Source organism: Pipistrellus kuhlii, unplaced genomic scaffold (assembly GCF_014108245.1).
Source record: "Pipistrellus kuhlii isolate mPipKuh1 unplaced genomic scaffold, mPipKuh1.p scaffold_m20_p_56, whole genome shotgun sequence".
NCBI classification, from domain to species: domain Eukaryota; kingdom Metazoa; phylum Chordata; class Mammalia; order Chiroptera; family Vespertilionidae; genus Pipistrellus; species Pipistrellus kuhlii.
Genome location: NW_023425558.1, coordinates 1,470,311 through 1,489,286, shown reverse-complemented (window position 1 = coordinate 1,489,286; position 18,976 = coordinate 1,470,311). Strand labels below are relative to the sequence as shown.

Below are 18,976 nucleotides of genomic sequence, written 5' to 3'. Positions count from 1 at the left end.
GGCCAATCCTGGACCCAAGGGCCAGGCTCCTGGCAGCTGCCAGAGGAGCGCCCCAGTGAGGGGCCAGGCCCCAGGCTCGCTGCGCCCGCGGCTAGCCTCAAAGCGGCCTTTGTTCCCGACCGTCCAGCTGGAGAGAGGCCTCTGGGAAGCACTGGCTCTGCCTCCCAGGGGTGGGGGTGGGGGTCCAAGTCAGTGAGCTACAGGCCCCCCGCCCCACCAGCCAACGGGCAGCCTCCAGGGAGCAGGTCTGGCTGCCGAGGGAGATGGCAAGGCCGAAGCCTCCCAGGACGGAGACGGGGCCTGGAGTCTGCCTGCGCCCCCTTTCTGACCCTCTGCAGGACGGTGGCCTCTGGTGTCCAACAGCACTGCCCTCCCCATACGGAGCATTGGCCAATTCGTGCCAGGCATCCCTCACACCCAGGGCATCCCAAGCATTCTCTCGCAGCTAGCTTGCACACCCTCAAGGACGGGAAGTTCACTCCCCTGGCCTCGCATGTGCAGGGAACACCCCTCCCTGGTCCACACAAGAGTCAGCTTCTTACAGATGGGCTCATGGGCTCTCTCCCCAACCTCTCAAGGCCCTTGGTCATGGGCCGGTGCCTCCCACCCCCTCAGCTGCCAAGGAAGATGGAAGAGGCAGGCGAAGAGGCCGCCACGGGGTCCATGAAACCAAAAGGCTCACGGCAGGACCAGCCCACGCCCGCGGCCCAGGCTCTGCCACCCCAGCCTCCCCAGCCCCTGCTTTGCAGACAGGACCCAGACACAGTCCTGGGACTTCCTCCTCTTTATTCCTTTCCCGCTTCACTCGGTAGGTAAGCTGCGGGGGAGCATGGCCACAAGTGGGCGCTATTGGTCCTCCACGGCGAAGGTGAAGGGGTTCAGCTTGTAGCCGGTGCCCGAGTAGAACTTGTTCTGGAACTCCACCCTGGCGTGAGAAGGGAGCTGGTGACGGGAAGGCCTTGCCCTGCCCGGAGCCGCCCGGCAGCCGGCGGCCACTCACCAGTGCAGGCGCAGGGCGTGCAGGAAGGCCGAGAGCCCCTCCATCACCAGCAGGATGGCCACGGTCAGCACGGCGAAGGCGGCGAAGACGGGCACCAGCACCACGGCCGCCACGCCCATCTCCCGGCCCATGCCCAGGCCGATGCGCATCACCATGGCCCACAGAACCTCCGACAGCTCTGAGGGCGAGGAGGGGGCGGTGGAGACCAGGGCCGGGGTGCCCCGAAGCCCACTGTACAGAGGGGACCCCGAGGCCACCCCGCCGGCGGCTGTGTGTGCCGGCTGGAGCCGGGACGTCACCGTGGCCGGCCGCCCCCACGCCGGTCACTCACGGGCATGGGCCAGGCTCAGGGCCCAGAGGCGCAGGTACGAGGCCGTGTTGGAGATGCAGCCCAGGCAGAACTCGATGGTGTGGATGGCCTGGTGCATGAACACCTCGGAGAGCACGAACTGAGCAGGGAGGGGTGAGAGTGAGGGGCAGGCCGGGCCAGCAGTTACCCACCCCCTCAGGAAGGCACCACACCCACCTTGGCTTCCTCGTGGTCCCCGGGGTACCCCGCCTTCTCCTCATCGGAGCCCCAGCCGGCCACAGACGCGTCGGCTGAGTCCAGAAGCCCCGTCTTGGCCTCCTCCTGGGGATGGGGCGTAGGCAGCGTCGGCAGGCCCGACCAGAGAGGCCCGCACTGCCCCCGCTGCCTGCCCCGCTGCCTGGGTCTCAGGCTGGCAGCGGCCCCACCTCCCTGCAACACCCCTACCTGCAGCTGGAGGGTCCGCCTCAAGTGACGCCGGTGACTCCAGCGAAGGAACAGGGGTGTGCCCAGCAGGAGAATGGGCACTGTGGCCAGGGCCAGGACCACCAGTGCAGACTGCACCGCCTCCTGCGGGGAGGGGGCTGGGTCAGGTGCCCCTGCAGCCACACGCCCAGGGAGCCTGCACTGCGCTCCTCCCCCGGCCCCCACTGAGCAGGGGGACCTCGCTGCGTCAGGAACCCTCGGAGAGAAGGGGCCAGGCCTCCAGGACCCCTGTGCCACCTCGCTGGGAGCCTCCCACGTCCCCGGGCCTCCGCCTCTCAGCTCAGGCCGCCTCCCTGCTTCTCAGAGGACCCTCGGCCACTCCGTGGGGCCCGGCCAGGCCGCGGAGGGCTGTGACCCCAGGGCGCAGCCCACCTGCCCGGGGAAGAGTGGCCGGTTGGTGGGGCTGCGGGCGAAGAGGAACATGTTGATGAAGTGGATGAGGATGCTGGGGGCGGCGGCGGCGCCCGCCGCCGAGATGCGCAGCCACTTGTAGACAACCATGAAGACCAGGTAGCCGAACAGGCCCAGCAGGAAGACCAGCTCCGGCAGCGTCTCCAGCACCAGCCGGTGCCACTCGCCGAAGTGCCTGCGGCGGGACAGGGGCCGAGTCACCGGCCGCCGGCCCCCCGGCCCCCGCGCCCCCACCGCAGCCTTGGCCCCAAGTTCCCGCGCCCCCGGGCCCCCATGCCCCCCGGTCCCCTCGCCCCCGCGGCCCCCGCGCCTTCGCGGCCCCCGCGCCCCCCGGCCCCGCGCCCCCACCGCAGCCTCGCCTCACATGTGGTTGAAGACGCCCAGGACCACCCCGAAGGCCATGTGGGTAACGCCCAGGATGACGGACATCTTCATCTTGAAGGAGTTGAGGAAGCTCAGGTGGTTGACAGCCAGGCTCCAGATCTGGGGGGCGGGAGGGACAGGCGTCACGCAGGGGCCTCCCTGCCCTCGTCACTCTCCCCAGCCTATTTGTCCCTGTTAGGCCTCAGCACCATCTGTCACCTGACACCCACCCCCCCAGAGGCAGCAGGGAGCACTGCGCACACACGGCCAGACAACCTGGCCGTCCCCAGCTCTTCCTAACCGGGTGACCTTGGGTGACCTCCCGTGCCTCCGCCGCCTCCTCTGTAAAGTGGGAATGGTGCTGAGGTGTGCCTCATGGAGATGTCACAGAAATGAAAAATCATTGCAGTCCTAGCCGGTGAGGCTCAGTGGATAGAGCGTCAGCCTGCAGACTGAAGGGTCGGTCCCAGGCTCGATTCCGGCCAAGGGTTGCAGACTCGATCCCCAGTAGGGGGCATGCAGAAGGCAGCCGATCAATGATTCTCTCTCATCAGTGATTCTCATCACTGATGTTTCTATCACTCTCTCTCCTTCTCTGGAATCAATAAAGAAACCTATTGGGTTTTTTTTAATCATTGCACACACCGGGCTCCGCACAGCGCCCTGCACCAAGGCGGCTCACAGTGGCCCAGTGCCGCCATCACTCGGACAGCCCCCGCTCGGTGGCTGCAGGAAGCGCCAGCCAGCAGGCCCTGCTCTGTCCGGGCCCCGCACCCTGCCCCAGGCCTGGCTGCCCCCCTGCTCGCCTGCGGCCCCCAGCCCGGCCGGGACTCACCGGGTCGATGCCGAAGGGGTAGGGCCCCAGGAAGACGCCGGTGACGTTGGGGTCCAGGGAGAGCAGCGGGTGGTCGGCCAGGAAATCGTCACTGTGGCAACAGCGGGCAGGGTGGTCAGGGGGTGCGGGCGGGCGGGCGGGCGGCGGGCCCGGGCGGCGGGCTCACCTCCAGCCGGACTGGTTGGCCATGGCGGCCACGCTCCAGCCGGAGGGCAAGAGGACGGTGGCGCGGCTGAAGCACTCGTTGTAGATGCAGCCGGTGTAGACGGAGAACAGGCCCATGAGCAGGAGCAGGTAGCGGCCCCCAAAGAAGGTCTGCCAGATCTGGGGTGCGGAGGCTGTGAGGCAAGGCCCGGGCCCCCCCAGCCTCCCCGCCCCTCCCCGCCCTCACTCGCCTCGTTCTTTGCCGCCCTGACGGCTGGCCGGTCCTCGGCCAGCACCATGGCCAGCGCGAAGAGAAACATGAGCAGCCCGTGGCCCACGTCCCCGAACATGACGGCGAAGAGGAAGGGGAAGGTGATGATGGTGTAGGGCGCTGCGGGAGAGGGCGCTCAGGGACCCGCGGCTCCGGGACAGCGCCCCCTCACCCGCCTGCAGCGCCCGGCCCCTGGCCTGCGGTCCCAAAGCCGCCCTGACTCCCATCGTACAGGTGAGACGACTGAGGCGCAGAGACGCGCGGGCACGTCCCGAGGGGAGGGAGGCAGACCCCAAACCCAGGCCACTCCAGCCGCAGGGACGGCCCCGTCCCTTTGTAAGCTCCGCCAGGGGGTGCTGGGTAAACACCCCCTTCCACCGTGCCCACGTGGTGGGGGCCCCGGGACTGCGCCCCTCGCCTGCAGGGGCGGGCAGGCCCGGTGCACGCCACCCCGGCTCCCACCAGCCGCGGCACCGCTCTCACCGGGGTTGACCTCCTGGTAGCGGCCCACACCGTAGGCGTCCACGATGGCCTGGAAGCTGGCGGTGAAGCGCGTGGTCCGGACGAGCGTGGGCGGCATGTCCCGGCTGGGGATCCGGTGGACCACGGCGCTCACGCCCGCCTCGCTCTGGGCGCCCGCCGGGCAGGCAGGCAGACGGACGGACGGACGGACAGATGAGACTGGGCCTCAGGGACCCTCTGAGCCCCCCAGCCAGGCCCCGATGGAGACATGGAGCAGCGGGCAGCCCTCCCTTCTCTGTGCCGGAGCTGGCCAGCCCCAGCCCCAGCCCCAGCCCCAGCCCCAGCCCCAGCCAGGCCGAGGGAGAGCCAGGCACCAGACGGACCAGAATCCTTTGGAAGACGAAATCCACTGTGGCTCATCTAGGCGGCCGGGGAGAGGGAGCCCGCTGCCACCTGGGAGCACCGACTCGGTACCGCAGCCTGTGTGTGCGCCACGGCCTGTGTGTGTGTGTGTGTGTGTGTGTGTGTGTGTGCGGGCGCCACGGCCTGTGTGTGTGTGCGCCACGGCCTGTGTGTGTGTGCGCCACGGCCCGTGTGTGTGTGCGTGTGTGTGTGTGTGTGCGCCACGGCCTGTGTGTGTGTGTGTGTGCGCCACGGCCTGTGTGTGTGTGCGCCACGGCCTGTGTGTGTGTGTGTGTGTGTGTGCGCCACGGCCTGTGTGTGTGTGTGTGTGTGTGTGTGTGCGCCAGGGCGTGTGTGTGTGTGTGTGTGTGTGTGCGCCACGGCCCGTGTGTGTGTGTGTGTGTGTGTGTGTGTGCTCCACGGCCTGTGTGTGTGCGCGCCATGGCCTGTGTGTGCACGCCACAGCCCGTGTGTGTGTGTGTGTGTGTGCGCGCCACGGCCTGTGTGTGTGTGTGCGCCACTGCCCCTGTGTGTGTGTGTGTGTGTGTGTGTGTGCGCCACGGCCTGTGTGTGTGTGTGTGCGCCACGGCCTGTGTGTGTGTGTGTGCGCCACGGCCTGTGTGTGTGTGTGCACCACGGCCTGTGTGTGTGTGTGTGTGTGTGTGTGCGCGCCACGGCCTGTGTGTGTGTGTGTGCGCCACGGCCCGTGTGTGTGTGTGCGCCACGGCCTGTGTGTGTGGGCCTCGGCCTGTGTGTGTGTGCGCCACAGCCCATGTGTGTGTGTGTGTGTGTGTGTGCGCCTCGGCCTGTGTGTGTGGGCCTCGGCCTGTGTGTGTGTGCGCCACAGCCCATGTGTGTGTGTGTGTGTGTGTGCGCGCCACGGCCTGTGTGTGTGTGCGCCACAGCCCATGTGTGTGTGTGTGTGTGTGTGTGCGCGCCACAGCCTGTGTGTGTGCGCCACAGCCCATGTGTGTGCGGGCGCCACGGCCTGTGTGTGTGTGTGTGTGTGTGTGTGCACGCCACAGCCCGTGTGTGTGTGTGTGTGTGTGCGCCACTGCCCCTGTGTGTGTGTGTGTGTGTGTGTGCGCGCCACGGCCCGTGTGTGTGTGCGCCACGGCCTGTGTGTGCGGGCGCCACGGCCTGTGTGTGTGTGTGTGTGTGTGTGCACACTACAGCGACCCCTGGAGGCAGGGTCATTGCAGCTCGGTCTGCGATAGGTCAGGGCCAGTGCCTGCGGAGCCTGGATTTGAACCTGGTTTCTGATATAGTGCCCGCCCACCGCGGCCGCCAAGGTGCCGTGGCCCAGCCAAGGGCTCTGGGATGTCAGGGCCATCCAGGGGGACCCCTTGGGGAGGGCAGGGAGCTGGGAGTGTGTGAGGCAGACACAGGCGGCCTGGGGGGGGGCGCGGCAGACCCGCCAGGCTCACCGAGCTGTCGTGCAGGGCCTGCTGCACGGCGGGCAGGTCGCGCGTGGCACACCAGGCCTCGGCGATGAGGCACTTGTAGGTGGTGCTGACGCTGCACTGGTTGAGGGCCAGGTACACGGCCTTCATCTTGCGGATCTGCACCTGCCAGGGCGGCAGCAGCCGCTGCACCCGGCCCAGCACCTGGCTCAGGAAGCGCTCCGACTCCCCCAGCACCTGCGCCGGAGCGGGCGGGGAGGGCGGCACAGGTCGCGGGGTCAGCGGGGAGGACGGCACAGGTCACGGGGTCAGCGGGAGCGGGTGGGGGGAGGGGAGTGGGACTGGCCCACGGGGTCAGCGGGAGGGGGGGGGAGGGGAGTGGGACTGGCCCACGGGGTCAGCGGGAGGGGGGTTGGGGGGAGCGGGACAGGGCCGTGAGGTCAGCAGGGGCGGGGGGCGGGGAGGAGGGGGCACAGGGTGGACCAGGCCCAGCGGGCGCCCACCTCCCGCAGCTCGAGGCTCTGCTGCTGCAGCTGCTGCAGGGCCGCCCGGCGGGCCTCCTCCTGCTCCTCGAACGGGAAGACGTGGCAGTGGAAGCTGCAGGGAGGACAGGACGGAGGCGTGAGGGGGCCTGGGGCCAGGCGTGCGGAGGCTGGAGCTGAGGCCAGAGGGAGCCCCTGGGGCAGCAGGGCGCTGTCCCTGGGCACCCACTGGGCACCCACTGGCCCAGGGGCAGAGTCCCAGCACAGGGCGCCCACTGGGCACCCACCGGCGGCCCCTGGGGCAGGGTCCCAGCACAGGGCGTCCACCGGCGGCCCCCGGGGCAGGGTCCCGGCACAGGGCGCCCACCGGCGGCCAGCCCCCCGGAGGCTCACCAGTCGGTGATCTTGCGGATCTTCTGCCCAATCTGCTCGCCCCAGTAGGAGATGAGGAAGGTCATCCAGGTGGCAGGCTCGCCCTGCCAAGGGAGGGGGCTCAGTTCACCAGGCTTCATCCTCCAGCCCCGTGTCCCCCATTACCGTCCCCATCACCGTCCCTCCATCACCGTCCCGTCACCGTCCCGTCACCGTCCCCCCATCACCGTCCCCCCATCACCGTCCCATCACCGTCCCGTCACCGTCCCGTCACCGTCCCCCCATCACCGTCCCCCATCACCGTCCCCATCACCGTCCCTCCATCACCGTCCCGTCACCGTCCCGTCACCGTCCCGTCACCGTCCCCCCATCACCGTCCCCCATCACCGTCCCCATCACCGTCCCGTCACCGTCCCATCACCGTCCCCCCATCACCGTCCCCCCATTACCGTCCCCATCACCGTCCCTCCATCACCGTCCCCATCACCGTCCCCATCACCGTCCCATCACCGTCCCCCCATCACCGTCCCCATCACCGTCCCTCCATCACCGTCCCCATCACCGTCCCCCATCACCGTCCCATCACCGTCCCCCCATCACCATGCCCCCATCACCGTCCCCATCACCGTCCCCCCATCACCGTCCCCCCATTACCGTCCCCATCACCGTCCCTCCATCACCGTCCCGTCACTGTCCCGTCACCGTCCCGTCACCGTCCCCCCATCACCGTCCCCCCATCACCGTCCCATCACCGCCCCCCATCACCGTCCCCATCACCGTCCCCCTCACCGTCCCGTCACCGTCCCCCCATCACCGTCCCCCCATCACCGTCCCCCCATCACCGTCCCCCATCACCGTCCCCATCACCGTTCCCATCACCGTCCCGTCACCGTCCCCGTCACCGTCCCCCCATCACCGTCCCCATCACCGTCCCCGTCACCGTCCCCGTCACCGTCCCGTCACCGTCCCCATCACCGTCCCCCCATCACCGTCCCGTCACCATCCCGTCACCGTCCCCCCATCACCGCCCCCCATCACCGTCCCCATCACCGTCCCCATCATCGTCCCCCATCACCGTCCCCCCATCACCGTCCCCATCACCGTCCCCCGCTGCTCACCGTCGCCGGGTCCTCCAGCTGCTGCTCGGTCTCCCGGAAGCTGGCGATGAGGAAGCCCCGGCAGGCCCTCCAGAGCAGGCGCTCGAGGGCGGCGGCCTTGTGGGGCTCCACGGCCCCTGCCACGAAGCTGCCGGCCAGGCGGGCTGAGGGGGCCGCTCCCACCCGCCCCCCTGCATCGCCCCGGCCAGGCCACCCTGAGGCCGGGCCCTGCCCGCGCTGCCCAGCCAGGCACCCTGGCCCCGTCCCCGGGAGGAGGCCAGGGCCGGACAGGAGGACTCCCCGGGGCCGGAGGGAGGAGGGAGGAGGGAGGAGGGGGAGGCGGGGCAGGGAGCACTGCACAGGAGCCCTGGCTGGCCCCACCGCTCAGACCCCTGGTGGCGGGAAAGGGCACGCAGCTGCGCCTCACTTACTTGACTCTCAGGTCCTGGTGGGGCCCCTTGGGGGGCTGGATCAGGGGGGTCCTTTCGGAGGGACCATCCGAGGAGGTGGCTGCCAACTAGGAGTGGGGGCACTGTGAGCCGGGGCCTGGCAGCCCCCCCCGCCCCGCCGGCCGGAGGGCACTGACCGAGGCGCCCCGGCCCAGCACGGCCGCCCGCAGCTGCAGCCTGTGCAGCTGGGCCCGCAGCGCCTGCTCGTTGCCCCGCACGTCCCGGAGCTCCTGCGCCAGGCGGCCCGCCTCCTCCTGGACGCGCAGCAGGTCGCGGGGCGGGGGCGCCGGCAGCCCGGCCTCTGGGGGCGGCAGGGCCAGCCCCGCTCGCCGCACCTCCTCCTGCAGGAAGGCTGGGGCAGAGGGAGGGGCGTCAGGGAGACCGGCCACGGGGGAGCCCCCGCCGGCGAACGGTCTCCATCAGCCAAGGCTGGGGGATCCCAAAGGCAACCCCAAACTCCACTGGCCGCCCTCAAACTGGCTCACTGGGTCCGGCCCCCAGGGCACAGCTCCAGCGCCACACGTCTGCTCGGCTCCCGAGCTCAGGAGGCGGCTCTCCCCAGCCCCCCCGGCCACGCCCGGCCGGCCGGCTCCCCCCGCGGGCTCCCGGGCAGGCCGAGGGAGACCCACCTGGGACATGAGCTCCCGGAGGCCGCACAGAACCCGCCTGGGTACTTACAAGCGATCACCAAGCTCCATCCCCACCGCAGGCTCCTCCAGGAGGAGTGGTGAGGGGCCGGAGTGGCACCAGAGCCGAGCGCCCAATGGCCCAGCACTAAGGAGCTGACCCTGGACCCCGGCCTCTGCCCACCCCGTCCGCCTGCAGCCGAGGGAACTGCTCAGAAGCCACGGCGGCCCCAGACAGGCTCCGGCTCTCACACAGAATCCGAGGCCGCTGCCCTGGCCTCCGCCCCCTGCTCCCCGGAACGGGACCCGTTCCCTCAGCTCCGGCCGCCTCTCCTGGCTCTGGGGGCCCAGCCTGGCTCTCCCTTCCCTGCCCGTCACCTGGGCGACCCCGACTCCCCCTCTCACGCCGCGCCCCTCCTCCTCCTCCAGGAAGCCCGCGGGGCTGCGGCCGGGGCCAACTCACTGAAGGTCTTCTCCAGCTCCTCGCAGCGCCGCACGTCCCCCACGAAGCGCCTCTGGAAGGCGCTCACCGAGGCGTTGAGCTGCGGTTGTGGAGGAGTCAGTCTGGGGGGGAGCGGGGAGGTCCCCGCCCCCCGGCTGCAGCTGCCTCCCCGCAGAAGGCGCTGTGCACAGTGAACCTCCGGGGCCCAGCGGGAGGCAGACCGGCCCCACCCGTCAGGCGGGCACGGCAGAGCCAGGAGGTCTGGCTGCCCCCGGGCCAGGCCGCGGAGGCCTCACTGAGAAACGGCCTTCCTGGGAGCAGGCGGCTGTGGCCGAGGCCGAGGGCCCCAGCAGGGCTGGGCCATCAGGGCTGGCCGTCCGCCAGCGCGGTCCTCCCCACACCCTCAGCCACTCACGTCTCGGAACTCCACGAGGCCCCGCTCGCCCAGCTGGCTCACGCAGGTGTAGGCCGCAGCCGTGGGCAGGAAGAGCTGCACCAGCGACACCTCCTCACTCCGGAACATGGAGCCCATGGTCCTGCGGGCGGGCGGGGCGCGGGGCTCAGCCGGGCCCGGCCACGGGGAGGTCCATGCACCTCAGCTCCCATCATCCCACAGGTCCTGTCCCCACGCCCACCTGACGGTGGGGAAACTGAGGCCCGGGAAGGCGCGATGGGGTGCCGGGGCCACATAGGAAGTAGCCTGGCCCACATCCTGACCCACAGCCCAACGTCAAGCTCTTTCCTGGCTTGGCTCTGCCTCGTCCCAGACCCCTTCCCTCCACCGACGGCTCCTGACCTCTGCTCCCGCTGTCCCTCGTCTGTGACCTGCCCTCACCCTGGACCCTACTCAGCCTTGGGGTCCCACGGCCACTGCTCCTGGGCCCCAGGGCCCCAGACCTCACTGGTCCCCAGTCCTTGTCTTTCTACCCCAGGGACAGGCGGATTCGGGCCTGTCTCCACAGCGGCTGAGCCCTCCCCTCCCCTCCCCGCGGCGTCTGTGTGCGCAGAGGGCTGGGCTGGTTCCCGGGGGCTCAGGGGGGGCCGAGGGGACCCTCATGAACGGGGACCGTGCGGGGCCTGGCTGCCTGGCAGCACCACGGTGTGTGGGCGGGCAGCCCTCCCGGTGTTGAAACCATTGAAAGTGAAACTGTGCGAACTTTAAAAGGAGCCAGAAGGGCCTCGCGGGGCCTTGCTCAATCGCCCGCTGGGGGAGGTCCCCGCGGCCTCCGACGGGCCCCGCGGCCGCTGCCCTCGGGTCCGGGGCCAGCCACTTCCCCTCCTGTGGGCCTCGGCTGGCTCAGCTCTCAGCCGGGCATGGGGACAGACACCAGTGAAGGCCCCTCGGAGGGTGCAGGTTTGGCGCCAAAGTGCTTGGCGGCTGAGCGGGCACTTCCTCCCTCAGGGCCGGCTCACAGAAGTCTAAATGGGGAAGGCAGCCCACCCGGGAGGAGGGAACGGCCGAGGCGGCTCAGGGACCGGAGGAGGATCAGTGTGGGAAGGAGGATCAGTGTGGGAAGGAGGATCAGTGTGGGAAGGAGGATCAGGGTGGGAAGGAGGATCAGTGTGGGAAGGAGGATCAGGGTGGGAAGGAGGATCAGTGTGGGAAGCCGCAGGATTCCATGCCCTGAGGCTCGGGAACTATCTGAGGAGCGTGCCCCTGGCTGTGTGACCTGGGGGAGACTCTGGTCCTCTCTGAGCCTCCACTTCCGCTTTGGGTAAATATAAGGTGACCAGAGGTCCCGATTGTTAACAATTTGTCCCCCGTCCCGTGGCGTTTTTAAAAGTCCCAATTAAAAATGCCACGGGAGGGGGGACAAATTGTTAAAAATCGGGACCTCTGGTCACCTTAGGGAAATAGGACTTGGCCACCCTCAGCAGACAGGGCCCGGCTGGGGAGATGCCCCAGACCACCAGCGCCCCACCCAAGTAATCCCTCCGCCCACACCGTCTCCTCTAAGCTCGGCGGCCGCGGTGAGGGAGGCGGCGCTGGAGGCGGCCAGCCAGGCCGGGGCGCTGCAGCCCCGAGCAGCAGCCGCGGCAGGTCAGCCGTGGCCCTGACCGGTGCGGGCCTGGCCTTGCCCGGAGTGGGCCGAGCTGTGGTGGGCGCGGGGATGTAGAAACCCGGCTGGATGAAGGAGAGCCGACGTCCTGATTTTTAACAATTTGTCCCGCGTCCTTTAAAACACTGCGGGACGCGGGACAAATTGTTAAAAATAGGGACTGTCCCGCCAAAAGTGGGACGTCTGGTCACCTTAAGGCTAGACCCTTCCCTGGCCCACAACCTGCCCCTCCTCCTGGCCCCTGCAGTGTTTATGGGCCAGCGCCAGAGGCCACCCAGTCCTGGGTCAGGAGCAAAGGAAGATGCGTCTGTCCTGCGCCCTTCGGAGTCCAGAGTGCTCCGCACTCTGCCCTCCTCCCTTCTGGGTCCCTCTGGAGGCTGGAGCTGAGGCCAGCCCTGTCCTCCGAGGCCCTGGCACCCGACCGATGACAAGCTGGGCCGGGAGCTCAGAGGGAGGTCAGCCCCTCCTCCTCCAGGATGGCGGGCTCTGAGCCCCACTCGCCTCAAACAGTTTCTTCCTACTTGGGTGGGCCTCAGTTTCCCCATCTGTAAAATGGGTCGCTCCCTCCAAGAAGACGCGGTGGGAGAAAAACTCCGAGTGCCACCAGGCCTGGCAGAGCTGGGCTCGGTCCTCAGCAGCTGTGAACGCCCATCCTCCTCCTCCTCCTCCTCCTCCTCCTCCTCCTCCCAGTCGCCCCCAGCAACGTCTCACCCTGCGGGAGCACCCACCTCCGCCGCTCACCCAGCTCGGCTCGGGCACAGTGCGCCGCTCTGGCTGTGTGTTCCGCGTTCCCGGCTCTGAGACACCGGCGGGCGCCACCGCAGCTCCCTTTCCTGGGCGGGACAGACCGAGTGGGGCGGGGCCAGCTGTTCCCGCCCCAGTCCCCTCCCCGGGCTCCGGGCTCCGGGCTGGGGCCCCGGCTCCGGTTTCTCGCCAGAAGCTGGAAAACAATTCTGGGCGGCATGGGGCATGGGGACACACTGACCGCCGCCAGCCGGGCGCGTCTGCTGAGCCCAGGCCCAGCTTGGGGGCCAGAGAATGGGATCCCCACCACCCAGAGGGCTCGCTGGGCCTATGGCTGATGGGACCCCAACCCCCTCAGGCCTGGGGTCCGCGATCCGCCGAGGTTCCAAGACCAGCCTGCTCCCCGCTCTCCACCCTCCTCAGGACCCCGTCCTTCCACCTCCCGCTCTGCGCCCCGGTGGATGGCTGCGCGCTCTGGGCCTCTTTCCTCAGGGACGGCAGGACGGAGGGCCAGGCAAGGCTGTTCCACTTGGGCCCTGCCCCCAGCGTGTGCTGGCAATGCTGCTGGGGTGTTCCAGGGGGGTCCCAGGGACCTGGCTGATTCAACTCAGGGGGTTCGTCATGTCCCAGCACCGAACGGGCTCACAGCCACCCAGCTGCCTGCACTGCGGACAAACCAGGACCATATCCCCTGGGGCAGGGGCCCCTCAGCTTGGCGATCCTTGAGTCACATTGAGGGCAGGAGTGAGCGAATGGAACCAGGGCTGGAGACTGAGGCACAGCCAAGGTCAGCGCCCAGTGCGGGTATCTGGAACATGATAGGGTTGTTCTCGGAGGGAACCCTCAACACAAGCAAAGAGCACAGTGTGTGTGTGTGTGTGTGTGTACGGGGGGGGGGGGGGGTCTCAGGTCCACACTGCTGGGCGCAGGGATGCAAACTGTTACACAGGGGCATTGGAGCTGCAGTCGTGGCGCAGGGAGACGTGTCTGTGAGGGAGAGAACAGTCAGGAGCGGACAGGGCCGTTTAATGAGTGTCTGGTTGCCTGTGCGCTGACAGGCTGTGCCCATTCTCTAATGCCGGTTCTGGTTAGTGATTTGGGCTTTTAAGCCCCTTTGGCGACTTCCTGTTTGCAGGCTTTGCCACCAGGACCAGCGGGGGGGACTCCCAGGCACTTCCTGGCTCTGGGCTCCCCTTGGGTCCTCCACTTACTTCTCGTTTCCGTGCTGTCCCTTGGGCTGGGGGAGGAGGGGGCGCCGCAAAAAGCCTTGGCCAGGGGTCAGCAGTGACCTGGGAAGTGGGGATCCCTGGGCCTGAGCTGGGAAGGCTGGGTTTCTTTGCTGCAGGCCTTCTCAGAGCCTTGACAGCGTTAACATGCAGTGCTTGTCCCAGCGAAGAGCCTGGGAGCATTTCCCCACTTAGTGACCATGGAACCCCTCCCGCTTCTTAAGAAGCATCTTGGGGAATGAGCGCTGACAAGTCCCTCTGGGATGACGGTGCTCGGACTGAGTGAGTTTGCTCATTGGATGTAGGTTGTGATTCTGAGCAAATCACTGCCTCTCTGAGCCAGCCTCCCCTCTGCTCAGAACACAGAATCCTTCCAGCGCTCAGCACGGACTTCCAGGGGCTCGCTGACACTCCGCTGGCACCGGGCTTGCTTCCCAGAGGGACCACACCGCTTTGGGGGATCACAAAGCAGGAAGTCCTGAGCAGAAGTCAAGCCAGCGGCCTGGTCTGGGGAACTTGGCGAGAAAAGGGGATGTGGCTGGAGGTGAGGCAGGGCCAGCTCAAGGTCAGCAGAGCCTGTGTCACCATCTCATGACTGTCACCCCCACAGCAGGCCTCACTCTGACCAAAAAGAATGATCCGGCATTTCTGAGCGTCTGCCAGTGACGGCTTCTGCCTGAGGCGGTGGGAGCCTCAGGGACGCTTGGACACCGGATCCCAGGCCCTGGGGAACGTGCTGGAAAGACGTGTGGCCAGCAGCCCAGGAGGGCCTGGCGGGAGGGGCTGGCTCGGCCGCGTGGACAGACACACAGGACAGAGCGGGGTCAGAGCCTCTTTATTGGCGGGCCGCGCCGGGCCGTCACCGGTACAGGTAGTCGGCCTGGATGTTGGCGGAGATCTCGGCCTCCCACTTGTCCCCGTTGTTCAGCAGCTTCTCCTTGTTGTACAGCAGCTCCTCGTGCGTCTCCGTGGAGAACTCAAAGTTGGGGCCCTGCGGGTGGGGGTGCAGGCGGCCGTCAGGCCTCTCCAAGGAGCTCCTCCCCCCCTCGCCCCCGGGGCCCACTCACCTCGACAATGGCGTCCACGGGGCAGGCCTCCTGGCAGAAGCCGCAGTAGATGCACTTGGTCATGTCGATGTCGTAGCGCGTGGTTCGGCGGCTGCCGTCGGCGCGCGGCTCCGCCTCGATGGTGATGGCCTGGGGGGCGGCTCAGGGTGCGGTCACCTGCCAGGCTCCCCGCTCGGAGCACAGGGTGCCCCTCACTGCCCATCCACCCGTCTGCACAGCCGGGCCCGCTGGGCACTCATCCCCTGGGGCCTGCAGAGCAGACCCTCTGCCATCCCCTCAGCCAAGGCCGCCCTCCTGACCCAGCAGCCACGCCGCGTCCGCGTCGGCTTCTCCTTAGCATCTCCCCCCGATGGCATTCTTCCTGTTTGTCCCGGAGGGAGGCTGTCACTTGCCGTTCCGGCAGCTCCTGGTGTGTGCGGAACCGCCCTCCCCCTCACCCCTGCCTCCCCACCCATCGGCCAGACACAGGCTCAGCAGGCTGCGGGGCTTCCCTAAGCCACACAGAGGCGAGGGGCAGAGCCAGACTCGAAGGCCAGTCCTTAACTCTGTTCCTGGGCACAGCCTGTGCCAACCCCCGTCAGGAGGGTCTTCAAAGCAGGGTGGCAAAGCCCCCACAGGCCCAGCACTCACAGAGGGACCTTGGCTGGTCGCCTCATCTATGAAAAGGGAACAGCCCTGGCCGGTGCGGCCCAGCTGGTTGGGCCAAAAAGGCACCGGTCTGGCTCCATCCTCAGGAGGCGATGTGGAGGGGGCGGCCTGTTGAGGTTTCTCTCTCCCCTCCCCGCTCTAAAAACCCATACAAACGTATTTAAAAACAGGGATCCCGATCTCTTTCCGGAGTTACTATAAGAACCTGGCAGAGCCTGGCTTGCGGGCGGCACGGGCTGCCTGGAGCTTCATGCTGTCGCGTGTTGGTGGCTGGACTGAAGGCCCGAGGCCCCAGCCTGGGGCCCGGAGCCAGGGAGCGGCCAGGAGACGTGCCTGGCTCAGAGGGAGCCTCCTGGGTCTCGGACACGGGGTCCTGGAGCAGCCCCCGTGCGGGGTCGCTGGGCCTGCGGGCTCCTGCTGGCATGCCGAGGGTCTGTCTGCCGACGGGCCTCTGATTCTACCCAGCCAGGCCAGGGACCCTCCGACCGAACCAAACACGGGGGCTCGGGGGCAGTGACAGCCTCCACTGGTTTGCGTGTCCTCGGGGCTGGCCCTGTGACAGGCACAGGCAGGGCTCCGGAAGCGGCTGCTGTGCCCGGGGAATGGACCCTCGGTGCCACCCTGCGGCCACAGGCCCGGTGCCACGGCCCTGACCGGGCCTCCGGGCAGCACCCTGTGCCATGCGGGCTGCTCAGGGTGGGAAGCTTACCCGCTGACTCAGTGACCACGGACTCTGAGCCGGTTCCCATTCACAGGGGGACGTGGCTCAGAGAGGGGGAGGGCGTTACTGGAGACACACTGGCCGTGCCAGTTCCCAGCCTCCCTCTCAGCAGCAGGCTCCCCCCCCCCCGGCAGGGCCGGGCGGCGCGGGCGGCGCCGGCGGCCGGCTCACCTGGGCCGGGCACACGGCCTCGCAGAGCTTGCAGGCGATGCAGCGTTCCTCCCCAGACGGGTAGCGGCGCAGGGCGTGCTCCCCGCGGAAGCGCGGGCTCAGCGGGCCCTTCTCGAACGGGTAGTTGATGGTGGCCGGCTCCCGGAAGAGGTAGCTCAGGGTCATGCCCAGGCCTGTGGGATCAGAGGCAGGGCTGGTGAGGCCTCACCGCTGGTCACTGGGTCCCACGCCAGCCCGCCCGGCCCTCCCGCAGGGCCCACCTCGGATGAGCTCAGTCCACAGGAGGGTTTGAGCCGCCCGGTCGGTCACTGACTTCATGTCCATCGGGGGCTCCCGCAGGTTCACGTACTCTGCGGGGCAGACGGGCAGCTCAGGGAGGAGAGGCCGCGCCCTCTGCAGGCACAGCCGCCCCTGCGCTGTTCATGCGCCAAAGCTTCCCGAACCGGCCTGGGCCCTGGGACTGTGCGGCCCTGAGCCAGGAGGTGAGGCCTGGGAGAGGCTTAGGGTTCGGGGTCCTGAGGAGGCGGCATGGGCGCCCAGAGCTCACACCGGGCAGCCCTCTCCCGCCCCCACGGGGGAGCTGAGATCACACTGTGGCCGAGGGACGGCCCCACCCCTGCGATGAGACTGTCCCCGTGGGTCATACAGTCCGGACCCTCCTCCCACTGTACGGAGAGGAAACGGAGCTCCGGGCGGGCAGACATGGCACAGCCGGCCTCGCCCCTGCCTGTGGCAGGCGACGCCCCGCGACTCACTGTAGGTGGCGGCCACGGCGCTGCTGTGGAGGCTCCGGGTGCTGGGAGGCCCTGCAAGGAGAGGGCCGAGCTGTGCAGCTGCCGCCTCAGGCCAGGCCCGGCTCCCGCGCCCAGGGCGGCCCTCCCCTCCGTCCTACCTGCACGAAGGGCCCGGGCCAGGGCCCGGAGCGCGGCAGGCGTGGGCAGGCAGTGCATCTGCAGGTGTGAGAGGGAGGGAGGGAGGGGCGATGGGTCCCGGACCCGGCCCCCCAGAAACTCAGGCTCTGCAGGAGACCTACCCTTGGGCCCAGGGCCACGGTGTCATCCGGTCTCCTACTTAACCCCATTCCTGCCGGAGGCACAGACGGCCTTGCTGTCCCAGCCCGCCAACATGACAGCTCAGCGTGCGAGGGCCCGAGTTCCATCTTCTCACCTTCTGAGAAATCTTTCCAATCCACCTCTCCTCCCTCCCCCGCCAGTGCTCCTGTTCATCCTCCCACGCAGACCCCATCGACACCGCCAGTGGCCGCCTGTGGCGATGGCGAGGTCCCTGCACCAGCGCCCGGTGCGAGGGGCCACGCTCAGCTGTCCGGTCCTTACCAGGACCCCCCGGGAGGCACGGTGAGCAGCCGCAGCTCGGTGGTGGTGACTCGCCCAAAGTCAGGCTCCGGGAGGTTGGGACCAGGACCGGATCCAGCAGAGCCCTCCCTTCCCACCCCCAGCCCGGCCCTGCTGGAAACCGAGGCTTAAATAACCCTCAAGATCGAACTCCTCTCCCAGCACCAGGCCCTTCTGGAGCTGTCCACCAGACTGTCCAGTGACCCTGGGCGGGCGGGTCACCTGGCCTGTCTCCCCGATGGGAAGTGGGGGGACCGTAAGAACGAAGGGGGTTCCTACAAGCCCGGGGTGCAGCCCAGAGCAGGGCACTTCGCGGGACCTCACGACGGCCCCTCCCGTGACCTGTGACTTCTAACGGGTCCATTTCTTTCGACCACTGACTTCAGTTTAAGGCACCAACCCATCTCCTTCGACCTTCCCCATGACATGACCTCTGACCCCAAGGACGCCGCGGCGCATGCGCCCCGAGGACGCCGACTTCCAGGTCCCGCCGTTGCACGCTCAAGGGCACGGGGACGGAGGGGTCTCCGCGCGCCGAGAGGAGGCCCCGGGGCAGAGCCAGCAAGACCAGCGGAGGCGCCACCCTCGCTCCCGACGCCGCGCTGCCCAAGCCCGGCCTCAGCGGCGGAGCCCAGACACCCACCTTGAAGCGTTGCCACTCCTTCCCCTACCGAGCGGCCTGCTCTCCGAGAGGCGGAGCCTCACACCCTTGGGCGCTGCCATTGGGCCGGCTGGTTTCGCCTCTCCGCGCTGACTCTTCACGGTGTGCTCTGATTGGCCAGTATCGCAACCGAAGAGGCGGGACGTAGAAATACCTTTCCTCTGATTGGCTACGGGAGAGCAGGCGCTCGAAGTTATGTGTAGCGCCGCCATGTTCTATCGGAGAGGCCAATCAGCGAGGACCCGGGGGCCTGGGGGCGGGACATCCGGGGCGTGGCGTGGGGCGGTTCCGGCCGGCCGCCGCGGGGCGTGTGGTAAATGCGGTGAGGAGCGCCGGCGGCGGTCTGTGCGGGGCCTGACGGAGGCCTGGGGCGGTCATTGTCCGTTCCCCACGGGGCACTGAGGCCGGACCTGTGCCCTGGGTCCGCGCCCTGGGCCCGCCAAGTGCGGCTCCCCGCACCGAGTCCTCGACGTGACCCGGGAGCCCGACCCTCACCCGCCGCCAACCGTGTTTCCTCGGCGGCGTGTGCGGCGGACGACCGGAGGCGGGGCTCGGAGGCGGGGCTCGGAGGCGGGGCTCGGAGGCGGGGCTCGGAGGCGGGGCTCGGAGGCGGGCTCGGAGGCGGCCTGAGCCGCTGTGCCCGGGGCGGGGACGGGGTGGAGGCGGTGCTGTCAGGCCGAGTGCGGTGGGAGCGGAGCGGGCCCACCCGTGTGTGCGGAGCTCCCCGGAAGGACGTGGCCACGGGCGTGAGCGGGGCGCGGGGCCCGGCGGGGC

General features: G+C 68.7%; 3 protein-coding genes across 5 annotated transcripts in view; 1 reads left to right on the top strand and 2 right to left on the bottom strand.

The window, feature by feature from the left end:
* CHKA (choline kinase alpha) overlaps positions 1-18,976 on the top strand; it is a 62,776-nt gene that overhangs the window by 40,125 nt on the left and 3,675 nt on the right. The gene's annotated exons all lie outside the window — the stretch shown is intronic.
* On the bottom strand, positions 770-12,467 carry TCIRG1 (T cell immune regulator 1, ATPase H+ transporting V0 subunit a3). Its single transcript, XM_045573773.1, has 20 exons — positions 12,341-12,467; positions 9,968-10,088; positions 9,574-9,652; positions 8,622-8,836; positions 8,467-8,552; positions 8,057-8,183; positions 6,960-7,042; positions 6,588-6,681; positions 6,109-6,321; positions 4,301-4,445; positions 3,798-3,937; positions 3,569-3,726; positions 3,403-3,493; positions 2,569-2,687; positions 2,166-2,379; positions 1,755-1,877; positions 1,527-1,631; positions 1,332-1,449; positions 1,001-1,178; positions 770-925 (listed from the first exon to the last, which is right to left on the bottom strand). The coding sequence occupies exons 2-20, from the start codon at positions 10,082-10,084 to the stop codon at positions 847-849; spliced, it is 2,484 nt and encodes an 827-aa protein (XP_045429729.1). The 5' UTR covers positions 10,085-10,088; positions 12,341-12,467; the 3' UTR covers positions 770-846.
* Positions 14,403-18,245, bottom strand: NDUFS8 (NADH:ubiquinone oxidoreductase core subunit S8). Its single transcript, XM_036416496.2, has 7 exons — positions 18,185-18,245; positions 17,082-17,139; positions 16,945-16,995; positions 16,450-16,539; positions 16,190-16,362; positions 14,650-14,778; positions 14,403-14,573 (listed from the first exon to the last, which is right to left on the bottom strand). Exons 2-7 carry the CDS (start codon positions 17,137-17,139, stop codon positions 14,442-14,444), a joined length of 633 nt encoding a protein of 210 aa, XP_036272389.1. The 5' UTR covers positions 18,185-18,245; the 3' UTR covers positions 14,403-14,441.